The following is a 23,783-nucleotide window of genomic DNA, read 5'->3' on the forward strand; positions in this document are numbered from 1 at the left end:
CATCCACCTTCCCCCTGGCAGTGAGATATTCACTCTCCTCTTCATGCTGCTTTTGTTATTCCATGAGCCATCAAGGATGGAATAAAAAGCTGAGTTTACTCCAGGGTGAGGAAAGAAAGGAGCCACCAACGCCCTCAAAAATCTCAGTGCCCTGAGAAAACCTGCCCCTGTTATTGGACTCACAGAGGTGCTGGCAATACAACGGGAAAAGGGACTGTGTCTGAATTGCCAAGGCAGGGAATGAACAATCTACAGCAACATCATTAACCACAGACACACTCTAGCCATGCTCCAGCCAGTAGGGAAATGGGCAGGAACTCTGGCTGTTCAGCCATGGCCACACGTACAGAGCTGCACAGCAGTGAGTGTGCTGGGGAAGCTGGTCTGAGCAAACAATTTGTAATGACCCTTCAGTGAGAACAGAACCAGAGTGTAGAACAGCCCTGTGTTAAGTGGTTGTGGCTGAGGCCTTAGGTAGCTGGGCTAACAAACCATGGGGGCCTTTCTGTGAAGGTTTGATCCTTGCCAGCTAGACAAGGCTGGTGTGTGGTGTCTCCATGGCTGTACTTTCAGGGTCTGATCACAACAGTGCCATAGGGAGCCAAGCCTAGACATATTCAGAGGCTAAGGACAGGTCAATATTTCAAACAGTGAGTCTATGCTGCTGCAGCTCAGTAATGGAGATGCTCTATGCCAGGGTTTCTCAAATGTCCTTTCACTGCAACCTCCTTCTGCCAAAATAACTTAATACGTAGCCCTGGAAAGAGGGACCAAGCCCCTCCACTCGGGGGGGGGAGTGCCAAAGACTGAGCCCCAGTGGGGGGAGGGCAAAACCAAAGCCTGAGGGATTCAGCCCTGAGTGGGGGGGCTCAGACTTTTGGCTTCAGCCCCAGGACCCAACAAGTCTAATGCCAGCCCTGGTGACCCCATTAAAACAGAGTCACAACCCACTTTGCTTTCCTGATCCACAGCTTAAGAACCACTGCTCCATGCTGGGGGCGGGGGGAGTTTTCCTGTTGGTGTAGTCAATCCACTTCCCCAGGAGGTGGCAGCTCTGTCATGGGGAGAAGCTATATCAGTGGGTGTGCAAGCTGTGGTGTTTACCACATTTAAGAAGTTTAATCAAACCCCATTTTTAAAACCACCTGTGGTCTGGGAATGGCAAAGGAGCTCGATGAAGCAGGGTCTGTCCTTCAAAGTCCTGGAGATCACGATTCCATATTCCTGTTGTAATGGGGGTATAGCTCAGGGGTAGAGTGTTTGATTGCAGATCAAGTGGTCTTTTGTTCAAACCCAGGTGCCCTCTTGAAAAAAAATTTCATTTCTATTCTCCATTATGTTCAGGAGCTCCACCGTACAAGGATGCTTGAAATGAATGTGAACACTCAACATTTCACTGTCCAAATGCATAAAAACCTAGCAAACCTGTCCATCAGCTGAAATCAGTTCCAATCCTCTAAGTGTCTAGTTTATGTTTTCATCAATTAAACAAAGGTATCATTCCCTGAAGCAGAGCACAAGTTTGAAATACAGGCAGCATAGAGCCAATATTCATAACGTCAACTACAAAAAACAATACACATCTAGAGATAGCATCATTATAATCTGCCAGTCAGAACCTCTCCATAGACCCCTTACACGACCACTTCTCTGTAATATTGGCTGCAAATATTGGTGGTCGAAATGGTGATCTATACAGTTACAGATTATATCAATAACTTCACAGGAGGTGACACAGCATCAGCGAGACTGATACTGGAATACTGCCTCCAGTTTTGGTGTCCTCGTTTGAAAAAGATGTTGTGAAATTGGAGCTGGGGCAGCAAAGAGCCACCTAATGTTCTGAGGACTGGAAAAATACCTTCTAGTGAGCTATTGAAAGAGCTCAACCTGATTAGCTTATCAAAAGAAGATTGAACGGTGACTTCATTGAAGGGCCTTAATGGAGAGAAAAGATTGGGTATTTAAGGGCTCTTTAATCTAGCAGAGAAAGGCATAAGACCCAATGGCTAGAAGGTGAAGACAGATAAATTCATATTACAACTAAGGCACAAAAATTCAACAGCGAGGATGATTCACCACAAGAACAAGCTACCAAGGAAAGTGGTGGATTCTCCATCTCCTGATGTCATTTTATGAAGACAAGATGCCTTTCTGGAATGTGTTTGCCCCCAAAGTAGCTATTGTGTCATACAGGAGACCTGTGATACGCAGGGGGTCAGATTAGATGCTCTAATGGTCTCTTCTGGCCATAAAGTCGACTAATTTCTGAAAAAATGAGTGTAGCACTGGGAGCAGCGTCTGATGTTTCCCTGTCTAGCCGGCTTGCTGCCTATAACGAACGCTCCTGGAGTGGGGTGATCCACAGGGAGTAGCTCAAACCTCCAAAGTGCCTGGCCAGAGGCAGGACATTAGCCCAGCAAGGGAGGGGTGTGGCAGTGACATCACAAAGGCCTTTTGCAGGATCTTAGCCTATTGGTCCAAGGTGGTGGGGAGGTGGTGACCTCACAGAGAGATGCTGACATCAGCCAGGCAGGACAGGGGCGAGGGGCCAGGGAAACCTCAGAGACCCCTGTGGCTTTGCTCCAGCAAGTCTCCTTCTCCAGGTCTCTCTTTGAGGACTGAGAGAGTATTCGGGTTCACGGACGTGAGCGCCAGGAGGAACCTCTTTCGAGTTTTCTCCTTCCCTTTCAGTGATTTTACTAGAAAACAGCCGTCCCTGTTTAGAAGGTAAGAGCCTCCTGGAGGTTTGAAACCTGTTCAGTCTGATCCATCTGGTGACAGTTGAATTCTAGGCATGGAAAACACGAGCTTAAGGAGGCAGAATTTTATTCTGCACCTGGGATTTTGTCCCTTAGAATCACTGGGGACATTAGGGTTTGTTCTTTTTGTTTCCCCTCTTCCTCCCTCCTCTTTTTCTCTTGCTTCCTTTGTCCTTTTACCTGTTCCCCTCCCAACACCAGGAGGTGTGTGTGTGTGTGTGTGTGTGTTGCGGGGGAGTGCTCTGCAGCTCCCACTGTGGGAGGTCCACCCAAAAATGTGGGGCTGAAATAGTGCTCGGGCAGTGATCCCCACCAGTGACCTGGGCCATCCTTTTGGCTCGCTGGTGAGAACCCTCAGCCTCCCGCCCTCAGTCTCTCCCCTGATTGGCTGAGCAGGGGGTTATTGACAGGGAGGAGACTCTGGTCCTTCTTGTTCTCTTTCAGGACCAAGGAAATAAGTCAGAACCAGTTACCAGGGAGGGGCTGGGGCCGCTGGGAGCAGGGGTTGCAGGGGCACAGGGAGGGGCTGGGGCAGCTGGGAGCGGGGTTGCGGGGCATGGGGGGGGCTGGGGCAGCTGGGAGCGGGGGGGGTTGCGGGGCACAGGGAGGGGCTGGGGCAGCTGGGGGGGGGTTGCAGGGCACAGGGAGGGGCTGGGGCAGCTGGGAGCGGGGGAGGCGCCGGGAGGAAGGAGGCAGGAGCCGGGAGGGAGAACAAAGAACTGGGACCATCAGCCCCCGGCAGCTCCTGAGAGACCAGACGCTGCTGCCTCCATCGGGAGCTGGGAGCTGAGCAGCTGCTGCTTCCCCAGCGGGGTCTGTGCCGGGGGGAGCCCGGCATTAACCCCTCCCAGGCCCGGCCGGGGGGGCTTCTCCGGCTAGTAACCGCCCCGGGCTCTGCTGAGTCTCCCGGTGACGGAGCCCGGGGGCCGGGGCAGGTCCCGGCTCTGCGCGGTGCCCCCCCCCATCGCTGCCCCCAGGGGCCCGGAGCTGCTGCAGCGCTGAGGCCGGGAGGATCCTTCCCGCAGCGAGTCTGAGCCGCCCCCCCCGGCTCTGCTGTGCCCGGTACCGGGGGGGGGTGAAGCGGGTCCCCCCGCCCGGTGCCCCCTTCCCCGCACGGGCGGAGCGGGGCAGCCGCGGGGAGAGACCCGAGGCAGGCGGTGACCCCGGCTCCCAGCCCAGGGCAGGGCGCTAGGGAAGGGGGGGAGGGGACGGGAGAGGGTGTGAGGAGAAATTAGAGGGGGGGGCAGGTTCCCAGATCTCTGCCCCCCCCCCCGCACACTCACTGCAGCGTCCCTGCCCAGGGTCACTGCCCTGTGACCGAGGTGAGGGGCAGAGAGAGGAAGAACCAGCCCCAGACTCTCCCTGTTCCCCCTGCGGCAGGAGTGCGCTGCCCTGGGGGCAGGGGCAGGGGGACCCCCCCCCCCCAAAGGGGCTCCTTTGGGTCTGGTCTGGTCCAGGGTTTGATTCACACCCTGTTGCTGGGAGGGCTTCAAAATGTCTTGGTTTGTTACTGCTGCTGGGGGGAGCACAAGGGGGAAAGGAGGGGCCAGGGGCCAGGTCTGTGCTGCACTGTGGGGACTGAGCATGTTCCCAGCCTGGCAGAATCTACAATCTCTGTCTGCAGGGAAAGGGCCTGGGGGAATCGTGATGTGAAATGAACTGAAGCCTGTTCTGAAACCTCCACAACTGCCCTTCTTGCCCTGCCAGGCTGCACAGTGACGCTCATCCCAGCCTCCCATGGGACAGGAGAAATGGCTGTAGTGGAGCCAGCTCAGGTAGGGGTTATTGGGGGGTTGCTGGTGGGTTCCTGCAGGAGGGGAGGGCAGGAAATACTGAAGAGGTGGCAACTTCTGGGAGTTAGGTCTGGGTGAGGATAGGAGTGGGGACAGAGTGTGACAAACCTGCTGGGACTTGTCCTAGGACCAATCCTATTCACTTTATTCATAAATGATCTGGAGAAAGGGTAAACAGTGAGGTGGCAAAGTTTGCAGATGATACTAAACTGCTCAAGATAGTTAAGACCAAAGCATATTGTGAAGAACTTCCAAAAGAGCTCACAAAACTAAGTGATTGGGCAACAAAATGGCAAATGAAATTTAATGTGGATAAATGTCAAGTAATGCACATGGGAAAAAATAACCCCAACTATACATACAACATGATGGGGGCAAATTTAGCTACAACGAGTCAGGAAAAATATCTTGGAGTCATCGTGGATAGTTCTCTGAAGATGTCCACGCAGTGTGCAGAGGCGGTCAAAAAAGCAAACAGGATGTTAGGAATCATTAAAAAGGGGATAGAGAATGAGACTGAGAATATATTATTGTCCTTATATAAATCCATGGTACGCCCACATCTCGAATACTGTGTACAGATGTGGTCTCCTCACCTCAAAAAGATATTCTAGCACTAGAAAAGGTTCAGAAAAGGGCAACTAAAATGATTAGGGGTTTGGAGAGGGTCCCATACGAGGAAAGATTAAAGAGGCTAGGACTCTTCAGCTTGGAAAAGAGGAGACTAAGGGGGGATATGACAGAGGTCTATAAAATCATGAGTGATGTGGAGAAAATGGATAAGGAAAAGTTATTTACTTATTCCGATAATACGAGAACTAGGGGTCACCAAATGAAATTAATAGGCAGCAGGTTTAAAACAAATAAAAGGAAGTTCTTCTTCACGCAGCGCACAGTCAACTTGTGGAACTCCTTTCCTGAGGAGGTTGTGAAGGCTAGGACTATAACAATGTTTAAAAGGGGACTGGATAAATTCATGGTGGCTAAGTGCATAAATGGCTATTAGCCAGGATGGGTAAGAACGGTGTCCCTAGCCTCCGTTCGCAGGGCCGGCTTTAGACCCCAGCGCGCCAAGCGCGCGCGTGTGGGGCGGCATTTTGCCGGCAGGGCGGCAGGCGGCTCCAGCGGACCTTCCGCAGTCATGCCTGCGAGAGGTCCACCGGAGCCGCGGGACAGTGGACCTGCCGCAGGCATGACTGCGGAGGGTCCGTTGGTCCCACGGCTCGGTTGGACCTGCAGCAGGCATGACTGCGGAAGCTCCACCGGAGCCGCGGGACCAACGGACCCTCCGCAGGCACGGCTGCAAGAGGACACCAGGAGCCGCGGGATCGGTGCCCTGTAGCGCCCCCTGCGGCGCGCCCCCTGCGACGTGCTGCCCTGCTTGAGGCGGCCAAATTCTTAGAGCCGCCCCTGTCTGTTCATCAGAGGATGGAGATGGATGGCAGGAGAGAGATCACTTGATCATTGCCTGTTAGGTTCACGCTCTCTGGGGCACCTGGCATTGGCCACTGTCAGTAGACAGATACTGGGCTAGATGGACCTTTGGTCTGACCCAGTACAGCTGTTCTTATGTTAACATGGGCCTAGATCCTCAAAAGAAACACTTGGGTGTTGGGGGAGAAAATTCCCTAATTTGTGAAACAGGAAACAGACAAAGCAACTCCCTGGGCAGGGCTGGGAAAACTGACCAGACTTCCAGTGCTGAACCCTCAGCCTGCTAGCCAGGGGCTGGTGTGACATGGAAAGGGCACTCGGCAGGAGGTGTAGGGAAGATGTCCCAGCCCCTCACGCTCAGGCACAAGTTAACAGTTCTGGGGTGATGGGGAAGGATGGAATGTCTGAGTCGCCCCATCTCCTTCCAGTGTCACAGAGCCTAAAATGACCCTTATTTCCCTGACATTGCTCCAGCTCTTCTTCATATTTAAATATATTTTAAATGAGAAAAAAAGTCAACAAAATAACTGCTGTTCTGCACAATCCAGGGTAATGTGAGAACAACTGGGAAGGAGACAATCTCTCCTCAAAGAGGAACTTGACGTGTCTAACAGTAACTTTGCACTGGCATGAGGAGTATAAATGTGAATCTCCAGGTTTGTTTAGAAAAGGAAACGTGATGACGGTTAGCTCAGACAGGAGGAAACGTGCAGGATAACTCCACCGACTATCCATGGCCCATGTCTTTAGTGCAAGAATAGTTCTCTTTTTACATCAGGAAAGTGAACTCAAGCTAGCTAACTCCATGGCAACCACAGTGATGAGACCCAGGTAGATTTTATCTCAACGTAGCTGGTTGAAGACACCCCCCATCTCCCCCACCTGGGGAGATGACATTTCTGGTAGAAAGGACACACACTCCAATGACTCGAAGGACAATGGAGTTGATACAAAGGACCACAGGATCCACCCCAAAGATGGCCCACTTTTGAAGCTTGCCAACTCATGTGTGGGAGCTGAGGAACTACAGTGTGCAAAAGATGCAAACAGCCTTAACACTCACTACCTGGGAACTGTCAAAAGAATTAAAGAAAAAATCTCCTGACAGCTCTAGAGAAGGTTTTTATGAAGTTCATCTCCTTTACGGATTCTCTGATGTTTAGAAAGGCCTGAACTATGAGTGAAGCTTTTCCCACACTCACAGCATTCATAGGGTCTCTCTCCGGTGTGGACTCTGTAATGTGTAACAAGGGTTGAGCTCCGAGAGAAGCTTTTCCCGCACTCACTGCATTCATAGGGTTTCTCTCCTGTTTGGACTCTCTGGTGAGAGATAAGAGAGAAGAGGTGAGTGAAACTTTTCCCGCACTCACTGCATTCATAGGGTCTCTCTCCTGTGTGGATCCTCTGATGCATAGTAAGGTGTGAGCTCTGAGAGAAGCTTTTTCCACACTCGCAACATTCATAGGGTTTCTCTCCTGTGTGGACTCTCTGGTGAGAGATAAGAGAGAAGAGGTGAGTGAAACTTTTCCCGCACTCACGGCATTCATAGGGTCTCTCTCCTGTGTGGATCCTCTGATGCATAGTAAGGTTTGAGCTCCGAGAGAAGCTTTTTCCACACTCGCAACATTCGTAGGGTTTCTCTCCCGTGTGCGTTGTCTGATGAGAGATAAGGGCTGATCTCTGAGTGAAGCTTTTCCCGCACTTGCAGCATTCGTAGGGTCGCTCTTCTGTGTGGATTCTCTGATGAGAGATAAGGGCTGATCTCTGAGTGAAGCTTTTCCCGCACTCACAGCATTCATAGGGTCTTTCTCCTCTGTGTATTTGCTGATGCCTACTAAGGGCTGAGGTATGATTGAAGCGTTTCCCACACTCACAGCATTCGTAGGGTCTCTCTTTCGTGTGGATTATCTCATGTCGAATAAGGGCTGAGCGGTAATGGAAGTTTTTCCCACACTCACTACACGTAGTCTCTCGCTTTTCCGTGAGGATTTTCTCCTGGGACGTAGTTTCCTTGAGGTCCCTGTGAGTTCCCTGACAATTAATGGGTTCATCCACTCTCTTCTCTGAGTGGTTTCCCTGCTCTCTCTCTGGTCTGGGGTAATTTTCACCAGCTTTTCCCTGCTCACAGGGGCTGGACACATTCCCTTTGGATCTTCGCAGCAATTCCCCATTTGCTTCGGCGAGCTCAGCATCTTCCTGGTGAGGATTCTGCTCCTCGCTCTCCCTCACCACCCCATCACCTGCTAGAAGAGAGGAGAAATCTCAGAATTGGGGATGGAAAGGCAGAGAGCAAACCCAAGTAAGTGCTGGAGAGACAGAAAATAAAAATCGGGGACTGAACTCCCCGTAACTCTTCCCCACAGGGGACAGTGGAGGGGATCAATTCTGCTCCCCACCCAGGACTGGCCTTTAGGGGGGGCCGTACGGGTGCCCCACCCAAGGGGGTGCCGGGCGCAGGGTTTGGATTCCCACCTGACCTGCTGCCGAGAGGCTCGCTGGGCTGATGAAAGCGGCACAGGAGGCAGATAAGCAGCTGTGTGGGGGAGTGGGAGAGACCTGAGCTGCAGGGGAAATTGGACGACCAGCCGTCAGAGCCAGGTGACTGCTCCGGAGCAGAGGGGCCCCTCTCCGCCCTGCTCCACGTGTGCAGCTGCTGCTGTTCCTGTCCTCCCAACCCCCCACCCCCCGTTCACCCCCGGGAGTCGCCCCGTCCACCCCCGACTGGGAGCATCCTCCTGACTGCTCTGCAGGGGGGAGGTGCTGATTGATGGTGGGGTGTCCCCCTCCCCCCCACCCAGGTACCCGATTTCCACTGAGCTGGGGTGACGGGACAGGGGGAATCTGCGTGTGCTGCTGCCTCTCTGGGGCCGGAGCTGCCGGCAGCTGCTTGTGTCTGAACAAGCCTAGTTCAGGCTCCTGACCCTGAGAACTTTCTTAAAGAGACAGTGCGCTCACTCACTCAGGCACACACAGTCCTTCACCATACACACACTCCTTCAAATCCTCCCCTTAACACACACACCCACCCCAGGGCTCCCTGCATCCAGGTCACTTCCCCACCTGGGGGGTGCTGAGACATCAGGAGCAGCTGCTCTCCTGCCCTCCCCTTACACAGCCTGCAGGGAAGGTGACCTGGGTGCAGGAAGCCCTGACGTGGCTCCTTGCTCCCCTCTCCCAGCCCCCCAGGGCTGTGTGGGGCGGGGGAGCAGCAGTCCAGTGGGGGAGCAAGCGAGCAGCAATGCCAGCTGCTTTGTGCATCCAGGTCAGGTTCCCCACTTGGGTGCAGGAGGGGGGTGCCGGGGTTAGAGGCAAAGGGGGCACAGTGCAGGGGTTGAGGGCACAGGAGAGTGGTGCAGGGGGTAGCAGTGAAGGGCTGCATAGAACCATAAAATATCAGGGTTGGAAGGGACCTCAGGATGTATCTAGTCTACCCTCCTGCTCAAAGTAGGACCAATTCCCAACTAAATCATCCCAGCCAGGGCTTTGTCAAGCCGGGCCTTAAAAACCTCTAAGGAAGGAGACTCCACCTCCCTAGGGAACCCATTCCAGTGTTTCATCACCCTCCTAGTGAAATAGTTCTTCCTAGTATCCAACCTAGTCCTCCCCCACTGCAACTTGAGGTCATTACTCCTTGTTCTGTCATCTGCTACCACTGAGAACAGTCTAGATCCAACCCTCCTTCAGCAGTTGAAAGCAGCGATCAAATCCCCCCTCATTCTTCTCTTCTGCAGACTAAACAAGCCCAGTTCCCTCAGCCTCTCCTCATAAGTCATGTGCTCCAGCCCACTAATCATTTTTCGTTGCCCTCTGCTGGACTCTTTCCAATTTTTCCACATCCTTCTTGTAGTGTGGGGCCCAAAACTGGACACAGTACTCCAGATGAGGCCTCACCAGTGCTGAGTAGAGGGGAACGATCACGTCTCTCGATCTGCTGGCAATGCCCCTATTTATACAGCCCAAAATGCCGTTAGCCTTCTTGGCAACAAGGGCAACTGCTGACTCATATCCAGCTTCTCATCCACTGTAACCCCTAGGTCCTTTTCTGCAGAACTGCTGCCCAGCCATTTGGTCCCTAGTCTGTAGCAGTGAATGGGATTCTTCTGCCCTAAGTGCTGGACTCTGCACTTGTCCTTGTTGAACCTCATCAGGTTTCTTTTGGCCCAATCCTCTAATTTGTCTAGGTCCCTCTGTATCCTATCCCTACCCTCCAGCGTATCTACCACTCTTCCCAGTTTAGTGTCATCTGCAAACTTGCTGACAGTGCAGTCCACGCCATCCTCCAGATCATTCATGATTGCGGCACAGGAGTGGAGTGCAAGGGCTGGGGTGAAGGGGGCACAGCGCAGGGGTTAGGGGCTCAGGAGGGGGCAGGTGTTGGGGTGCACGAGGGGGGCAGAGGTTAGGGATTAGGGGGTGCAGGAGGGGGAGCAGGCATTTGGGGGTGCAGGAGGGGGAGCAGGCATTTGGGGCAAAGGGACACAGTGCAGAGGTTTGGGGGAAGGGAACGTGGGTTGCCTAGGGAGCCCATGGGAGCCAGGGGCACCAAAATGCAAGTTCGCCCCAGGTGCCATTTCCCCAAGGCCGGCCCTGCCCACATCCCATCCAAACACTCAGTAGGAAGGGAGGGAGCTCCAGCCAAGGTGTCAATCATCATCTGTAGGAAGCCAGGAGTGAGAGCTGCTGGGGACTGTCCTGAGCTCACAGAGTCTGTGTGGGGAATCCCAGCCGGTTCTCTCAGGCACTTACAGTTTCTGGGTTGGTTTAATGTTTCCTCACCTGTGCAGGGACTTCCCAGGATCTCGCTTTCCATTGAACCAGGGAGATCCAGGACCCACGGCTCTTCCCCTCCTTCCAGCTGGAAGATCACAGAGGGTTGGGATACTGGAATAACTGCTCAATGGAAAGAAAACAAAGGAGATCAGGGAATTCATAGGCCATCTATCATCATAAAAACATTCTATTAGTTTAACCCCAGTCCATTTTAAACAATAAAATCGCAGGGCCAGCTCCCCAGGTGCTCAAAGGTGCAGAACACTCTGCTTAGGAGGGATTTAACTATCCCCTTCTTCGCGGGAAACACACATAGCCAGACACTCATTATCAAAGAGGCTCCTAAAAAACAGAGACTGGAACTGCATTTCCCAGAAAGTGAAGACTCCAGACAGAGGGCAAGTCTCCCTGGCACTGCTTCTTGCTGACAGACAGGTCCAGAGCCAAAGAGAGAGTCCAGGGGAAGCTGGGAACAGGAAGCATGGGCTGGGGGGGTTCAGTGGAGTAAGGACCAGGAAGGGCAGGGATATCACTGAAGGCAGGATCTCAGCAGCATTAGATGTCAGGAAAGCACATCCTGCGGCATTAGGGAACCTAGTGAGTCAGGTATAAAGGGAAGGAGCATAAAAAACACTGTGTGTGGAGAAAGCTGGCAAATTAGATGGTGTAGTTCAAGAGCCACAGACCAATTCTTCTGCCAAAGGAGAATGTGAAAAATAAGAATCAGGCCACGTGACTTCAGGAGGGACAAATTCGAAGATCCAAAGAACATGCAGAGAAGAGAGACGGCAGCTCTTGCAGGTGGGGATGGAAAAGGAAGAGTCTCCGTGGTTCATGGAGCCAATTAGTTCGTTTTATCATTCATTGATCATTGTTATGGTGATCTCATATGTTATTTCAGATGTAGTCACTGTGTACGAAATAGATTTAAGTTGTAGGTATAGACAGAAGTAAGACAGGTAGAGCCCTGCATGGATACAAAATTTATATCTGCATCCGATCTGCGATCCGCAAAATGGTCCATGGATATCTGCAGATTTTCAGAGCTCTAGGAACAAAATTTGTACCCAGCCGATCCACACAAATGGTCCGAATTCTCCACCAGGAGACGTGATCAAAGCAAAGGGCTAAGGCAATGAATCCTAAAATCTTCTAATATAGGCTGGAAGGGACCTCAAGAAGTCATCTAATCCATTCCCATCGCCCTGCGGCAGGATCAGGTGTAAATATGCCAGAAGTTTGTCTGACCTGTTCTTAAAACCCTCCTGGGACAAGAATTCCACAACCCCTCTCTTTGTAATCCATTCCAGCACTTCCCTATCCTTATCGCTGAAAAGGTTTTTGTATTACCCACCCTCAACCTCCCTTGCAGCAGATCAAGCCAATTACTTCTCCTCCTACCTTCAGTGGACGTGATGAACAGTTAATCACTGCTCTCTTATAACGACCCTTGACATATTTGAAGACTGTTCTCAGTTCCCCACTCACTCTTTTCTCAAAACTAAACATGCCCAGTTCTTTCAACCTTCCCTCATAAGTCATGTTCGAGGACCAGGAGGGCGCTTTTTCCTTCTGAATGGAGATGCGCAAGGTGAGGTCAGAGAAAAGGATGTTGGAGTAACTGAGACAGGAGAGGATGACTAAGAGCTCTAGCTGCGCGGATAGATAGGAAAGGCCAATTGTTAAGGATGTTACGCAAAGAGAAAATGCAAGATGTAGGCACAGCCTGGATAGGAGGCCCCAGAGGGAGCTCCGTGTGCACAGTTATGGGCCTGAGTGACAGGCAGCACAATGGTGCTGTCTGCGGCGGTAGAGAAAGAAGGTGGGGGGAGGGCTTGGGGGGAATATTAAGAGCTTTGCTTCAGCTGTTGATCTTTAGCTGATGGCTGGAGATCAGTGAGGAGATGAGAGAGAGAGAGAGAGAGGGGCCGAGATTTCAGTTGCGACAGAAGGAGACAGGCCAGAAGCAGAGAGGCAGAACTGTGAGTTAGGAGCACAGAGATGGTAGTTGAATGTGTGTGTGCGCGGATGAGATTCCCAGAAATAAGGTGCAGAGGAAGAAAAGAAGAGGACCAAGGACAGAGCCCCGTGGAACCCAAACAGAAGGCTGGAACGGGGGTCAGCCGGCTCATTCTAAAGACACTCTAATGCAGCGACTGGAGGAGGAGAAGGATGTGACTCATCATGGACCTCTTGATGCCACCCGGTAGAGGGCACAGGGTGCCTAATGTTTTACTGGGATCCCACAGACCAGGTACACGCATATTCGTTCACCCAAAGGTGGCATGTCAGGTGTCTGTCAAGGAACTAGTTAGGTAGGTCTTAGGTAGTTCTTAAAAGCTTTGCCAGTCCAGCTCTATTGTTTAAGGCTGTGAAAAAGTGCACACACACATCCCATCCAACATGGCTCTGCTGGCCAAAGCTCAATTACAGACACAGCTATAGCGGCAAAAGCATCCATTTTTTAAAACAGGAAACTAAATGCTCATAAGCTACATTAATGCAGCGTTAAGGTTGCCCAGTGCCATCTCCTGCCTTGCACCATATGGACGGTGAGTAAACTTAAACCTCTGCAGACCAGGAAATGAAAAGTTAATGTAAACTTTCCCCCAACCCTTAACCCTGTAGCTGGCCAGAACCAGTGAGAATGGTTCTGTGTGGGCCGTGCAAAGGTTAACCAACTGCCACAGGGACTCAGGGATTCAGCTCAATGCAGCAGTAACGGGATGAATTCTATGGTCTGTGGTATAAAGGACGTCAGAGTAGACGACCTAATAGTCACATCTGGCCTTAAAATCTATGAACCGATAATCGACCCGAGGAAAGACTAAGACATTGTCTGTGCTGTGCTCACAGATGGGAATCCCAGCACCTATCCGCATGCCTCCAGCTGTGTGCACTGGGCCAGCTGTAGCTGTGACTGGCTGATGGAGGGATGGGTTGGAGCAGCTGGGCAGAGCTGTGCCTGTGCTATGCAGAGAGGTGCATGTGAAACTTGGGGGGCAATTCTGCCTCATTTCCGTGCTGAGTGTTGTAGGCTTGGTCAGCAAAGGTGCCCAAGGGTGTGTTCTTGCCATGGGGGTTGTCAGCACCCTGGGGGCGTATGTTCGAGTGACCTGTGGGGGTTAGTGAGGGGTAAGTGAAGGCAGTGACTCAAAAGGAAAACTCAGGTTGAGGGCAAGGGGGTAGTAACACTGTGCAAGTCTCAGCTGGCCTGTGTGCAGGAGGTTCAGTACTGGAGAGCAGGCCAGGGGGAGGAAGCTTCTGTTTGCTATGACAGAGATGAACCCGAATATTATCTTAGCAAAGAGAAGAACATGTTAGACATTCTGCTGTACTGCTCTGTTCCCAGAGCGCTGTGTAACAGGGGAGGGGAGAGGGCTAGTGTGGGTATCTCTGGCATGTCGGGGTGATGCTGAAACAGGGTAGAGCAGAGGTGGCACTGGCATGAACCTTAACTCTGCATTTCTCCTTCTAAAAACTGAGGGGACAGGAACCCTTACCCTGCGAGGTCACAGTCTCACAGTTCTCCTGCATGACTGCTCTGCAGAGGGCTCTCTGAGCGGGATCCAGCAGAGCCCCCTCTTCCCTGGTGAAATACACAGCCACCTCCTCGAAGGTCACCAGCCCCTGAAAGAGCAAGAGCCCAACACTCAGTACCTGCTGCCCCACTCACAGCCCCACTATTCACGGAGGAAAAGGAGTCAATCAAATGGAAGCTCTGAGAGAGTCAGCAGAGTCCTATCCCCACACTGCTGAGAGCAGCCAGGAGACATCTGGGTGAGGGGACCAAGTGAGAGCCCCTTGTCTCTCCCAACAGATCCACCAGACCTACTAGCCAGAGGCTGATACAGGAGATGGAGTCCCCAGTAGGGTCCAGGTACAGCCCCATGGTAGGGAACCCTAACACCCTCCCCACTGCCAGCAGCTGGATGTGAGGGGCCGGGACATCTTCCCTACACCTCCCTGCTGGGTGCCCCCTTTCCCTGTCACACCAGCCCCTGGCTAGCAGGCTGAGGGGTCAGCCCTGGAAATCTGGTCAGTTTTCCCAGCCCTGCCCAGGGAGTTGCTTTGTCTGTTTCCTGTTTCACAAATTAGGGAATTTTCTCCCCCAACACCCAAGTGTTTGTTCCAAGGATCTAGGCCCATGTTAACAAGTCCCAGCAGGTTTGTCACACTGTGTCCCCACTCCCTATCCTCACCCAGGGTATTCCCTGCCCCCCTCCAGCCCTAACTCCCCAGAAGATGCCACTTCTTCAGTATTTCCTGCCCCTCCCCCTCCAGCAGGAACCCACCGGCAACCCCCCAATAACCCCTACCTGAGCTGGCGCCACTACAGCCATTTCTCCTGTCCCATGGGAGGCTGGGACGAGCTGGAGCGAGAGGTGGGCGTCATCCTGCAGCCTGGCAGGGCGAGAAGGGCAGTTGTGGAGGTTTCAGAACAGGCTTCAGTTCATTTCACATCACGATTCCCCCAGGCCCTTTCCCTGGGGACAGATATTGTAGATTCTGCCAGGCTGGGAACATGCTCAGTCCCCACAGTGCAGCACAGACCTGGCCCCCGGCCCCTCCTGTCCCCCTTGTGCTCCCCCCAGCAGCAGGAACCAACCAAGACATTGTGAAGCCCTCCCAGCAACAGGGTGTGAATCAAATCCTGGACCAGACCAGACCCAAAGGAGCCCCCTTGGGGGGGGTCCCCCTGACCCTGCCCCCAGGGCAGCGCACTCCTGCCGCAGGGGGAACAGGGAGAGTCCGGGGCTGGTTCTTCCTCTCTCTGCTCCTCACCTCGGTCACAGGGAAGTGACCCTGGGCAGGGAGGCTGCAGTGAGTGTGCGGGGGGGGGGGTCAGAGATCTGGGAACCTGCCCCCCCTCTAATTTCCCCTCTCCCGTCCCCTCGCGCCCTGCCCCGGGCTGGGAGCCGGGGTCACCGCCCCGTTCCCGGGGGCTCCCCCCGCGGCTGCCCCGCTCCGCCCGTGCGGGGAAGGGGGCACCGGGCGGGGGGACCCGCTTCACCCCCCCGGTACCGGGCACAGCAGAGCCGGGGGGGGGGGCGGCTCAGACTCGCTGCGGGAAGGATCCACCCGGCCTCAGCGCTGCAGCAGCTCCGGGCCCACGGGGGCAGCGCTGGGGGGGGGCCCCGCCCCGAGCCCGGGACCTGCCCCGCCCCCGGGCTCCGTCACCGGGAGCCTCAGCAGAGCCCGGGGGGCGGGGCCCAGCTGGAGAAAGCTCCGCCCCCCCGCCAGGCCCCCCCGGGGAGCAACAGCAGCTCAGCCCGGGCCGACTCACAGCTGCTGAAACCCTCCCTTACCTGGGCTGCGGAAACGGCCCCGGGGCAGGCTGGGAGATGTAGTTCCTGACTCTCCAGGAGGCGGAAGTGACGTCGGCAGAGGAGACTGAGCCGGGCTGCAAAGGAACGTTGGGCGCCGCGGCTCTGCCTGCCTCGCGCGGGGCCGTTGGAGCCTCTCCCGGCCGGAGAAGGGTTGGTGCCGTTGGAGCTCTGGGCATGCGCAGATCGCGGCGTGAGAGCCCTTCATTAACCCCCCCGTGCCCGGCCCGCTCCGGGCTCCGCCCGCCTCGCTGCGGAGCTGCAGCCTCCAGGCCCCGGAGCGAGCCCCGGGGGCGGGGCGGGGCGGGGCGGGGCCGGGCCGGGCGGTGACTCTGCCCCAGTGTCCGGGGAGGGGGAACCCGGCATCTCGCAGGGCTGGGGGGTGAGACCGGGCGGGCGGGAAATGTCGGTGCAGCCCGGATATGGCCGGGGGGGGGGCAGGTGACCCCCGAGGAGCGAGGAGAGAAAGGGGGCTGAGATCCTCGGATTCACCGCTGCCCCCTCCCGTGGGGACCCCCCTCCTCCCCGTCCTGCCCCCTTTCTCCCTAGAGAGCCACGAGCAGCGCCCAGGGTGACCCCCTCCCCAACCCCTGAGAAGTTCCCTGTCCCCCCCGCGATTGTGCCCCATTTTCTCTCCCCTTCGCCAGTGGCCAGTTCAGGTCTCAAGTTTGGGGGGTTCCCCCATTTCCACCTGCAGGGATTTGTCCTTGTGCGGGTGGGAAATGGTTCCCCCGAGGGATTCCTGAGCTGGGCAGAGGGTGAATGGGCAGAGGCTGGGGGGGCCCTGAGACAGGGACACCTCTGGGCTGGGCTGGGGGGGCCACTCTCTGCTGGCAACGGGGCCTGGGAAGGGCCAGGAAGGGGAGGGAGGAGCAAGTGTCCCCCATGGAGACGGCCCAGCCCCAGGTTTCCCAGTCCAGCTACTCCCCAGCACCTGCTGGTCCTGTGAGTGTGAGGCAAGAAGAATCCATCTCATTCTGTTGGTGATTGAATATCCCTGTATAATCCCCTCCAATTTCCCCTCCTTTCTCTTGAACTGTTAAATGCTGACGTAAAATCTCCCAGATGTTGGTGCTTCTGTCTCACATTAGCAAATATTTAGTTTGTGCCCCATTTTCTCCTCAGTTCTGCAATACTGATATTGAATTCTCAAAAATCTTCCCGCTTTTCTCTCCAGATGTGTGACTGAGATCAGGGCTCTTATCGTACTGAGCGTGGCCCTGTTCTGCCAGGTGCTGCAAAGACCCCAACTGAGATCTGGGCCCTGTTCTGCCAGGCGCTGAAGAGACCCCAGGTGAGATCAGACCCCAATGTTGTGCCAGGTAAAACTGAGACCTGGACCGAGATCACGGCCCCCCTTGTCGCAGGCAGCGAACAACTGCAACCCAAACCGCTGCCTCCATAGTGCTGGGCACTTCAGAGACCTTGACTGAGATCTGTGTCCCGTTGAGTCTGGCACTGCACTGACCCCGACCCAGATCACGCCCCACCACTGTACTGGGCACTGCACAGACCCTGACAGAGATCCTGGCCCCACATTTTGCCAGATGCTGCAGGGGCCCTAAACAAAATCCGGCACCCTGTAATGCCAGGAGTTGCAGAGTCCCCAACTGAGGTCAGGCCCCTGTTGTGCAGGGCTCTGCACAGACACTGACCAAGATCAGGGTCCCCATTGTGACAGGTGCTGCACAGACACCAAGGGTATCTCTACCCTGCCATTAAAACCCCCAGCTGGCCCATGCCAGGTGACTCAGGCTCACAGGGCTCAGGCGAAGGGGCTGTTGAATTGCAGTGTAGATGTCTGGGCTCGGGCTGGAGCCAGGCTGTAGGACCCTGCGAGGTGGGAGGGTGCCAGACTTTGGGCTGCAGCCCCAGCTGGAACATGGACACCACAATTAAACTGCCCCACAGCCTGAGCCATGTGAGCCCAAGTCAGCGGGCACGGGCCAGCCGCCGGTGTCTGACTGCAGTGTGGACATGCCCACAGGGACAGAGAGACCTTGCCACAAAAAGCTCAAAGGCTAAATAGGCAATTATTCACAGCAATAAGATTTACAGATCCATTTGTGCACCAAAGTCCAGATAGCAGCGTGTGGATGTGTGTAGTTTGGTTGGGGCTGGTGTAATTGTGCCCCCAGAAATATGTACATTTCCAGCAAAACCCCTCCTACACAGTACACCCAATTGTCCACCCCTTGCCATAGGCCATGGATCCTGCTCCTGCATAGTCATAGGAGAGGGGCACGGCCAAACATTTCCTTTGATGTGCACCATTTTTCATCACCCCTCCATTGATTCCCAGTGAGCTCCTCCCCTTCTCATTATTCCCATAGGGCTTGTGGGGCCCACCTTAGTTGCCGTTCTATTTCCAGGCACCATAGTAGCCATTACCCAGGTGCTGGCCTCCCAGTTGAGCATTTTGCATTCCCACACACCTCTTCCTCTCCCCCCAGGTCAGCCTTTTGAAGCCATCCCCCACCCACCTCATGCTAGCAGCAAGACCAACACCACAGACAAACATCACAAAACATAGATCCATTGTATTCTGGGTTATTCTTCCGCTGGCGCCAGCATGGTTGTAGAGTGTCTGAAAAACGAAAGAAACAATTTCCACCCCCCTGATGGGATCAGATTATTTCTTAATAATAATACCAATTCCTTTTACAAATGTCCTTGCTAATTGCAGGAAGAACAGAAGAATTACCTTCAGGCTGGCCTTATTTTGTTCTATAGTCAGGCTAGTGAATTACCCCACTCACTGACCATTTATGAAATTTATGAGGTGGCGTGCCTCAGTTTCCCACAGCTTCAGATTTCTGCTCTGTACACACACACACACGCTCCTTAGGGTTAACCTGTCCCCTTATTTTCAGGCTTGACTTGTTTTTTCACCTCCCTTTCTGGAGGCCATAATCTGAGTCTTCTAGTAGCTTGTTTGCTGACCAGATGCATTCATTATTCTCAGGTTCTTTGTGCTGCAAATGGCAGTTTCCTCCTTCCTCCATCAGCTGGGTATTGCATCCACACAGAGTCTTTCTTGGCTTGCCTCTGGATTCAAAGCTATCAGCAGCTCAGAGACTGTTTCAAAAGGGACACATTTCACTTCCACCAGGGTTCTTATTACTGTTCACTTTCATCTTCTGCTCCAAAACACTGCTCCAAAGATCTGAAAAAGCAAGCACAATCTACTATGGCTCCTTTTGGAGCCCTAACAGGATTTAAAATAAGTACCATGTTTTGTTTGTATTTCTTTTACCCCTTTTCCAATATACACTGCACCCCCCACCACTTGCTAGTCACATTCCCAGACCCCACTGCCAGGCCCTACCCACTGATAGTGACTTTCTCACTCCAGCCCCACTCCTTTCTCCTGTGAAAAGACATCACCCAGGGCTCCCTGCCGGCCATGTGAGTGTGGGGCAAGAAGAATCCTTCCCATTCTGTTGTTGATTCAATGTCCTTGTATAATCCCCTCAAATTTCCCATCTTTTCTCTTGAGCCTTTAAATGGTGACACAAAATCTCCCAGCTGTTGGTGCTTCTCTTTTATATTGGCAAATATTTAGTTTGTGCCCCATTTTCTCCTCAGTTCTGAAATACTGATATCTAATGCTCAAAAATCTTCCCACTTTTCTCTCCAGGTGTGTGACTGAGATCAGGGCTCTTATCATACTGAGTGTGGCCCTGTTCTGACAGCTGCTGCAGAGACCCCAACTGAGATCTGGGCCCTGTTCTGCCAGGCACTGAAGAGACCCCAGGTGAGATCAGACCCCACTGTTGTGCCAGGTAAAACTGAGACCTGGACCGAGATCACGGACCCCCTTGTCGCAGGCAGCGAACGACTGCGACCCAAACCGCTGCCTCCATAGTGGTGGGCACTTCAGAGACCTCGACTGAGATCTGTGTCCCCGTTGGGTCTGGCACTGCACTGACCCCGACCCAGATCACGTCGCACCACTGTACTGGCTGAAGGCCTTAGCCTGTCACAGTAAGAGAAGGCCATTCCACAGACAGTGATCTTTGATTACTTCTTTTATAGCTCTATAACTAGCTAAGTGATAAGAATACACCTACATTCTTAAAGTACAGGCCTTTGCAGACAGGCCTGAATAGCTATAGCCTAACACTTGGTTCTGCCTCAGCACAGGGGGCTGGAGTAGACGCCCTCTCAAGATCCCTTCCAGGCGTACATTGAAATAATTCTCTTTTGTGCTGTGTCCTGTTCTACGCTGAGCTGTTTTGCATGGGGCCATTTGGAACTGTGATCGCACCATGTTGTGTTGCATAGTTTTATGGTGCATTGTTTTGCCTCAGCTTGTTTGGTGTCTTTGTTGTGTTGGATTGAGTTGAGCTCCTTTGCATTGTGTACTTTTATCCTAAGGTGTGTCAGTTTGCTTTGCGTTGCTTTCTTCTCCTTAGTAGTGTGTCATTTTATGCTGTGCAGTGTAGTTTTTTGTTGTTGTTTTTTGAATGGCCTGACACCATGTTTTTATTTGGTTTCATCTTGTTGTTTTTTATGTATCTATATTTCATAACATCATAGAAATGTAGAGCTGGACAGGACCTCAAGATGTTGTCATGTCCAGCTCTCTCTGCCAAGGCAGGACCAAGTATATGTAGATTGTCTCTGACAGAGCTTTGTCCTACTTGTTCTTAAAAACTTCCAGGGAAAGAGACTCCCTAGCCCCCTTGTAAGACTATTCCAGAGCTGACCTGCCTTAGCTCTGGGGACACCCACACAGACTGTAGTGGTGAGCAGCTCTAGAGAGAGAGGAGACCCCAGTGAGTGGCAGCTGGGTAAAGAGACTAAAGTTGGGAGGAGAAACATTGACGTGTCCAAGGTCACCCAGGCTGTCCGTGACCGAGCTAGAACTAGATTCCAGTTCTAGTGCCACCGTACTGCTGTTTTGGGCACTGAAGGTCTCTGCCACCCTGGTGTTTTAGGCACTTGTGCAAACCCTTAGTACAGACAGAATTTACACTAGTGCACTCTGATTGGTACTGGTGCACCATGTCCCTGTTTGAAGGCTTGCAGGAGATGGGGGACGGGGAGCAGTGACCTCCCTGAGTCCTGGGGCTGGCTGACTAGTGCAGCTGGTAAGGGAGGGGCAGCAGTGAGTGCTGGAGGTATGAGCCAGGAGCACAGCCCCACAGGGCTGGACACTGACTTCTCCTGACCCAGGGGACACCCCCAGCTGTGTGCAGGGACCGCAGCTGAGCTGCCCTGCCAAGACAGCCTGTTCATCCATGGACAAACCACCTCTTCCTGCAGCCTAATACAATGGGGTCTGGGGACCTTTCCAAGCTGCGGGTGACGGGACTCTGGCGTTACCGGGGTCTGTTCCTGGCTCTGTCCCTGACCTGCTTGGTGACCTGGGGGAAGTCACAGCCCCTCTCTGTTTTCACTATCTATTGAAATTAAAAGAAAGAAATAGACACAATCAATTCTGTCAAACCCACTTAGCAGCAATTGCAATATGCTAGGGGATGGAAATTCACAACTAAGGCACCAACCTTAATTCTGCCCTGTAGTGACACCAGGCAATTGCCGTAGGGCTACGAATTAGGCATTTTAGTGTATATCGTTCCAGGTTACAAATTGATATGATCTAAAGACACATGAGACCTTTTCCTCAGGATAGCACCGTCACTGGGTTGTTTCTCTTAGTGGTAATTCCCAGAAGTGAACAGATTAATAAGATTATCAGTTATGAAGTGGCCATTTCAGATTCCTGGGGAGTGTCTTATTTTGCACTAGGGGCCAGGTCCTCGGAGAGACGGAACCTTGGTTTCATTTTAACTTCTCCATGTTCAGCAGCTCCTGGAATTTGGTTCAAAATATTTACATGTTTCCCTGCCCTGTTCTTAAAAGTGCTGCTTTAGAAAGTGGGAAAGGGCAGGAACTGACTGCAGGATCAGTAGCTGAGTCCCTTAGATATTTATAGCTCATCAGAAGGAGGACGGGGATTGGTGGGTGTCTGGGGATTTAATAATAAACACACAAATATCATTGTTCTTAGTGAATTTTCATCTTCTAATTCCCATAACCCACTAATTATCCCTGGCTGCCCCCGGCAGTCTGGGGAGGGAGAACTAGTAAACTCCTGTGGCCAGTGTGGAACTGAAGGCACAAGGATCTTTCAGTGGCTGGCTCAAAGTCACCCAGAGTGAAATTCACTTCACTGGATAAAGCCCTAGTTGCTGAGCTCTGCAGAGGGGTTGGGAGGTGAATTCTACCCCCATTCTTGGGCATAGACCCCCCACTCCAATTCTCACCCTGATCTCAGACATGACCCCAACCTTCCCCTGCAGCGATGGACCAACTTGATGCTGCCAGAGCCATCTGCCATGGGAGCTAGAGAGGACAGAGGCCCAGCTCCAGAACTGCTCCCACAGCCCCCAAGCTGTGCTAGAGTTGCCCTGACTTTCCAATCTGCAGATCAGTCCAGGTGTCCCCAGCCCGTGCACCCACCACACACAAACTTTGTCACAACAAACATCCCAGGATTGGGAAAGACCATCTGGGGCTGGCTGCAGTCTCCTGTTGCTGCTGTGAGGGGAATGGGGTGGTCCCTCATAGAGGATACAAACATACCCAGGGGCAGAAGGGAAATGTAGTTTCTTCCAGGGGTTTGAAATGTTTGGTTTAGAGTCCTGAGCTCTGTCTTCCTGTTTGTCTCCTCCTGCCACTTTCAGATCTCTTGGAGAGACAAGGTGGGTGAGGTAATTGTTTTAGAACCAATTAAAATACCTCTTTGCTATCCTGGGACCAACATGGGTACAACAACTTTCCCCGTTGTACCCCCTCCCCATCTCACCTCCCCCTCAGCTGAGACTGTCCCATGTGATAGGAAAATAAGGGTTCAGTCCTGTTGCTGGATTGGGTCTTGCCAGCACTAACGGGAGTGAAAGCCTGTGTGCATTAATGACAGCAGCAGCTCTGGGACTCGACACATAGGGAGAAGAGATGGGAGGGAGCAGGTTGTGTTTGTGCCAAGTGTGAGTTACTCGTGGGAATTCTGCACTGCGTATGCACAGAATTCACGTCCAGCGCAGAATTTCTTTTTTTTTTTGGCTTGAATAAGATACGTTCTGCCTGAGAAGTGCTACAGTTCTGCCTTTCACCCACCAGAGGCCCCTGTGGCACCAGAACAGGCAGCATCCAGCTGGGTTCATCTTGGTGGGAATTTGTTGCCCCGAGCTATACCCCAAATGGGAGGAGAGTTAGTGGGTGCAACTGGGGAGAGTCCTGAGACACGGCTGCCGCTAGGGGTGGGGACAGGGTGGTCATTCTCGCCTCGCAAGAGGATGTGGAAAGGGCACAGGAGGAGCAAGTGTCCCCTATGGAGACTGCCCAGCCCCAGGTTATCCAGTCCCAGATGCTTCTTCCCCCAACATGCCCCAAACCTCTTCACCCCTCCAGCCATCAGTTACCAGGCTTCCCTCGCTGCGAGCCCTTCCTGACTGCAGAGACCCTCAGAGCCAGTCGTGTGTCAGGGCTCAGCCCTCTGGCTGCGTCCTCAGGGCACTTTCTTCCTCTCTCGGGGCACCATGCCACAGGGGCCCCACAAATTTACATTGCTCAGGCTTTGGCTTCAGCCCGGGTGGTGGGGCTCAGGGCCCTGGACTTCAGCCTCATGCGCTGGGACTGGAGCTTTCTGCCCTGGGCCTCAGTGAGTCTAATGCTGCCCTTGCTTG

General features: G+C 53.3%; 1 protein-coding gene across 1 annotated transcript in view; it reads right to left on the reverse strand.

Annotated features, from left to right (window-relative positions):
• Positions 1–7,945, reverse strand: part of LOC120381721 (zinc finger protein 420-like) — a gene marked incomplete at both ends in the record, with an annotated part of 70,839 nt that extends 62,894 nt beyond the window's left edge. The window contains one exon of the mRNA XM_039499839.1: positions 7,159–7,945. Within this exon, the coding sequence (XP_039355773.1) occupies positions 7,159–7,945 (787 nt within the window). The remainder of the gene's footprint in view (positions 1–7,158) is intronic.
• Between the last annotated feature and the right edge of the window lie 15,838 nt (positions 7,946–23,783).

This window comes from Mauremys reevesii, linkage group 14 (assembly GCF_016161935.1).
Source record: "Mauremys reevesii isolate NIE-2019 linkage group 14, ASM1616193v1, whole genome shotgun sequence".
Taxonomy (NCBI): Eukaryota; Metazoa; Chordata; order Testudines; family Geoemydidae; genus Mauremys; species Mauremys reevesii.